Source organism: Telmatherina bonti, assembly GCF_933228915.1.
Source record: "Telmatherina bonti genome assembly, chromosome: 17".
Classification (NCBI taxonomy): Eukaryota; Metazoa; Chordata; class Actinopteri; order Atheriniformes; family Telmatherinidae; genus Telmatherina; species Telmatherina bonti.
Window position 1 is genome coordinate 3174584 of NC_136615.1, and position 6000 is coordinate 3180583.

Genomic DNA, 6000 nt, shown 5'->3' on the forward strand with positions numbered 1-6000 from the left:
TCTGGTTCTGATCCTGGTTCTGGTACCGGTCCTGACCTGGTTCTGATCCTGGTACTGATCCTGGTTCTAAACCTGGTTCTGGTTCTGATCCTGGTTTGGTTTCCTGGTTATGATCCTGGTCTTGTACCGGTCCTGACCTGGTTCTTATTCTGGTCCTGATCTTGGTTCTAAACCTGGTTCTGGTCCTGGTTCTGGTACCGGTCCTGACCTGGTTCTGATCCTGGTTCTGGTCATCAGCATGTCTTCAAGCTGGAGCAGGAGGAGTACATGAAGGAGCAGATCCCCTGGACTCTGATAGACTTCTATGACAACCAGCCCTGCATAGACCTGATTGAGGCCCGGCTCGGGGTCCTCGACCTGCTGGACGAGGAGTGTAAGGTACGTGTTCTCTCCTGGTCCTGCTCTGACCAGGAGTCCTTCAGGACCACCAAGACCCGCAGAGTCCGAGTCTCGGCTGCAGGTCTGGATGGTCCCGAACATGCTAAAGCTAAGCTGACCACGTGAGAGCAGGGCAGATGTGTCAATTCAACTCAACTTTATTTATATAGCGTCAAATCACGGCAATGCCATCTCAAGACACTTTACAGACAGAGGGGAAAACATAATGAAGGCCAATTCATAACAGCCTATATAAGGAAACCAACAGATTGAGTTGAGTCCAACTCAATCTCCCATCCTGAGCAAGCACACTGGCGACAGTGGGAAGGAAAAAACTCCCTTTTAACAGGAAGGAAACCTCCGGCAGAACCCGGCTCAAGGACAGGCAGCCATCTGCCTCTGCTGTGTGGGGGGAAGAGGACAGAAAGACAACAGACAACAGGAACTGCTACTCCCGGCCAGGGAGACCTGCTGAGACAGGAGACATACATGTTAATGATGCAACACTGTTATGGGGGGGGGGTAAGAGAGAGAGAGAAAGAAGCTCAGTGTATCAGGAAATGTCCCTCAGCAGTCTAAACCTATAGCAGCATAACTAAGGGATGCTAACCATCCCTAGCTATATGACTTATCAAAAAGATAAGTCTTCAGCCTAGTCTTAAAGGTGGGGAGGGTGTCTGCTTCCCTAACACTAACTGGGAGCTTATTCCATAAGAGAGGGGCCTGATAACCAAAGGCTCTGCCTCCTGCTCGGCTCTTTGAGACTCTAGGAACCACAAGTAAGCCTGCAGTCTGCGAACGAAGTACTCTGCTTGGTATATAAGGAACTATGAGGTCTTTGATATATAGTGGTGCCTGGTTGTGGAGGGCTTTATATGTAAGGAGAAGGATTTTAAATTCTATTCTAGATTCAACAGGCAGCCAATGAAGAGAGGCTAAAACTGGAGAAATATGATCTCTCCTGCTGGTTCTGGTCAGGACTCTGGCTGCAGAATTCTGGATCAGCTGAAGGCTTTTCAGGGCATATTTAGGACAGCCCAGTAATAGAGAGTTACAGTAATCTAGTCTCGAAGTAACAAAAGCGTGAACCAGTTTTTCTGCATCACTCTGAGACAGAATGTCCCTAATTTTGGCTATATTACGTAAATGAAAGAAGGCTGTTTTAGTAACCTGCTTAATATGTGGACCACAGGACAGGTCAGGGTCAAATATTACTCCAAGGTTTCTCACTGTAGCACTGGAAGCTAAAGTAATGCCATCCAGGTTCATTACAAAACTGGAAAATTTAGCTCTGAGTTTTTCAGATCCAAAGAGAATTATTTCAGTCTTATCTGAATTTAAGAGGAGAAAATTTCTAGAGATCCAAGTCTTTATGTCTATGAGACAATTTTGTAGCCTATCGGGCTGATTTGTTTCATCTGGTTTAAAGGATAAGTATAGTTGAGTATCATCTGCATAACAATGAAAGTTTATTCCATGCTGTCTAATAATTTTGCTTAAAGGGAGCATATATAGCGTGAAGAGTATTTGTCCAAGTACAGAACCTTGAGGAACTTCATGACTTACTGTAGTTTGTGAGGAGGACTTGTCATTTCCAGGTGTAACCGGGTGTCGTTACCGCCGACGTGAATTACAATCTTACGGTATTTACGTTTAGCCTTAGTCAGCAGTTTCAAATACGATTCGACGTGGCCCGCTCTGGCCCCAGGAATGCATCTGACTATGGTCCCCGGTGTCTCTAGAGCCACGTTTCTGACTATGGAACTACCTATAATCAGGGTTTCTGCCTCAGCGGGTGTGTCACCGAGCGGGGAAAATCTGTTAGAAACGTGGACAGGTCGGTGGTGGCCAGTGGGTTTTGGTTTGGGGCTACGCTTCCGCCTGACCGTCGTCCAGCCCGCCTCGGCTCCCGGCTGCGCGGGAACTGCTGAGGGACCGCTAGGTGGGCTAGCTGCCCTGGCTGGTAGCTCCGCACTGGCTAATGGGGGCTTGCTGACTAACTGCTTCCCTAACTGAGTGCGGAGCTGGGCTTCTAACTCACAGAGCCTTGCCTCCAAAGCTGCCAAGCTGCTACACTTAATACACCTACCGTTATCACTAAAGGAGGCGGAGGAGTAGCTAAACATCAGACACACCGAGCAAGAAAAGGCAGGGGACCGGGGTGTGGGAAGAGAGCTAGCAGCCATGCTAAAACCGAGTGCTTGAGCTGTTTAAGTCAGTAAACAGAAAGCCAAAGATCCCAAAAATAAATGCAATATATAGAACAGTGGTTTGGGAAGATATTGTGCGCTAAAGTGAGTGGTTGGTTAACAATAGATAGAAGTTAGAAAGAAGTTAAAGGAGCCAACGGCTCGTAGCAATCCGCAGTGATACACGCTAGGGAAACAGGAAATGACACAATACGTTACCGCAACGTCAGCACACAAACTTCTGTGTCCATTAGTTACATCCATCCATCTTCTGCCGCTTATCCAGGATGCCTCCTGGACCTCCCTGGTGAGGTGTTCCAGGCACGTCCCTCTGGGAGGAGACCCCGGGGAAGACCCAGGCCAGCCGAGAGATATAATCCCTCCAGCGTGTCCTGGGTCTTCCCCGGGGTCTCCTCCCAGAGGGACGTGCCTGGAACACCTCACCAGGGAGGTCCAGGAGGCATCCTGACCAGATGCCCGAGCCACCTCAACTGGTTCCTCTCGATGCGGAGGAGCAGCGGCTCTACTCTGATCTCCTCCCGGATGACCGAGCTCCTCACCCTATCTCTAAGGGAGAGCCCGGCCACCCTGCGGAGGAAACCCATTTCAGCCGCCTGTATACCAGATCTCCTTCTTTCGGTCACGACCCACAGCTCATGACCATAGGTGAGGGTAGGAACGTAGATCGACTGGTAAATCGAGAGCTTCGTCTTCTGACTCAGCTCCTTCTTCACCACGACAGACCGGCGCAGAATCCATTAGTTTCTCTAAGTGAAAAGTTGTGTCACTGGACTCTGTTTCAGGTTCCGAAGGGCACGGATCAGAACTGGGCCCAGAAGCTCTACAAGCAGAACTCCAACAGTGCTCACTTCCAGAAACCTCGAATGTCCAACACATCCTTTATCATCATCCACTTCGCAGACAAGGTGAGGAGACATCGCAACCGGGTTCTGGTCCAGCAGGTCCACTGCAGACATGTATCATGACAACAGCTCTGACAGAGGTCCCTGTAGAACCCACAGAGGACCAGACCTGTAACACTGTAGAACCACAGACTCACGGGTGGACCTGGTTCTGTTCGCAGGTGGAGTATCAGTGTGACGGATTCCTTGAGAAGAACCGGGACACGGTCTATGAGGAGCAGATCAACATCCTGAAGGCGAGCCAGGTAGGAACCGCAACCAGAACTCAGTCTGATGTTATGGCCCGGTCCAGAGTCTCTAACAGAACCAGGATCAATGAGTTCTGTCCTGTGCTTCAGTTTCAGCTGGTGGCCGACTTGTTCCACGAGAAGGACGACATCTCGTCCTCCAAGTCGTCCAGGGTCAACATTCGGCCGTTGAAGGCGGTCCCCAAAGTTCCCAACAAGGAGCACAGGAAGACGGTGGGACACCAGGTGAGCCGCGGGTTCTGCAGAACCTCCTGAGCTTCTTGCTGCCGATTCTAATGGGTTCTGTGTTTCAGTTCCGCTCGTCTCTGCACCTCCTGATGGACACACTGAACGCCACCACGCCACACTACGTCCGCTGCATCAAGCCAAACGACCATAAGGAGGCCTTCTCGTAAGTCCCTCGGTGATTCCTGCAAGTCCTGGCACGGTTCAGGTTCTAAAGGTCTGGTAGCAGACTGGACACACAGAGGCCTGTTGGACTGGAACTTTGTTTTGGTTCTAGACTGGATTAGTTTTCCTTGGTCCTCCATGTCAGGGTTCTTCTCTCCTGTTTCGTAATCCGTCCACAACAGAAACGCCACCTCCAGAAGGACCCGGCAGCTCCTGGGTCCACCTGGACTCTGCAGTCCTACCAGCACTCGCCCTGGTTGGTTTGTTGCCGATGTTGGTCTCACTTACAGTAGCAAGACCAGCATGACCAGATCAGATCAGACCAGCATGACCAGATCAGACTAGCATGACCAGACCAGACCAGCATGACCAGATCAGACTAGCATGACCAGACCAGACCAGCATGACCAGATCAGACCAGACCAGCATGACCAGATCAGATCAGACCAGCATGACCAGATCAGACCAGACCAGCATGACCAGATCAGACTAGCATGACCAGACCAGACCAGCATGACCAGATCAGACCAGACCAGCATGACCAGATCAGATCAGACCAGACCAGCATGACCAGATCAGACCAGACCAGACCAGCATGACCAGATCAGATCAGACCAGCATGACCAGATCAGACTAGCATGACCAGACCAGACCAGCATGACCAGATCAGACCAGACCAGCATGACCAGATCAGATCAGACCAGACCAGCATGACCAGATCAGATCAGACCAGCATGACCAGATCAGACTAGCATGACCAGATCAGATCAGACCAGACCAGCATGACCAGATCAGATCAGACCAGCATGACCAGATCAGACTAGCATGACCAGACCAGACCAGCATGACCAGATCAGACCAGACCAGCATGACCAGATCAGATCAGACCAGCATGACCAGATCAGACCAGACCAGCATGACCAGATCAGACTAGCATGACCAGACCAGACCAGCATGACCAGATCAGACCAGACCAGCATGACCAGATCAGATCAGACCAGACCAGCATGACCAGATCAGACCAGACCAGACCAGCATGACCAGATCAGATCAGACCAGCATGACCAGATCAGACTAGCATGACCAGACCAGACCAGCATGACCAGATCAGACCAGACCAGCATGACCAGATCAGATCAGACCAGACCAGCATGACCAGATCAGATCAGACCAGACCAGCATGACCAGATCAGATCAGACCAGACCAGCATGACCAGATCAGATCAGACCAGCATGACCAGATCAGACTAGCATGACCAGACCAGACCAGCATGACCAGATCAGACCAGACCAGCATGACCAGATCAGATCAGACCAGACCAGCATGACCAGATCAGATCAGACCAGACCAGCATGACCAGATCAGACCAGACCAGACCAGCATGGCCAGACCAGCATGACCAGCATGACCAGACCAGACCAGCATGACCAGACCAGAATGACCAGCATGACCAGACCAGACCAGCATGACCAGACCAGACCAGCATGACCAGACCAGAATGACCAGCATGACCAGACCAGACCAGCATGACCAGACCAGAACAGGTCCTTTCTGACCTGGTCCAGAGTGGAAATCCATTAATCCTGATTTAGGGTCAGTTTTCCTTATTTCCACAAGTCTTGTTCATTCGAGTCCTGCTCCAGATAAGTCGCATATGGGTTGTCATGGTTACTAGTGTTGGGGGGGGGGAGAACTTGGAGAACTCAGAGAACTTGGAGAACTCTGGGAACTGGGAGAACTCGGAGAACTTGGAGAACTCGGGGAACTGGGAGAACTCAGAGAACTCTGAGAACTGGGAGAACTCTGGGAACTGGGAGAACTCTGAGAACTTTGAGAATTTGGAGAACTCGGAGAACTTTGAGAGCCCGGAG

General features: G+C 50.8%; 1 protein-coding gene across 1 annotated transcript in view; it reads left to right on the forward strand.

Annotated features, from left to right (window-relative positions):
- myo5b (myosin VB) overlaps window positions 1-6000 on the forward strand; it is a gene marked incomplete at both ends in the record, with an annotated part of 166104 nt that overhangs the window by 62223 nt on the left and 97881 nt on the right. Inside the window, 5 exons of the mRNA XM_079256977.1 lie at window positions 238-378; window positions 3371-3493; window positions 3652-3735; window positions 3829-3963; window positions 4032-4129. Of these exons, the coding sequence (XP_079113103.1) occupies window positions 238-378; window positions 3371-3493; window positions 3652-3735; window positions 3829-3963; window positions 4032-4129 (581 nt within the window). The remainder of the gene's footprint in view (window positions 1-237; window positions 379-3370; window positions 3494-3651; window positions 3736-3828; window positions 3964-4031; window positions 4130-6000) is intronic.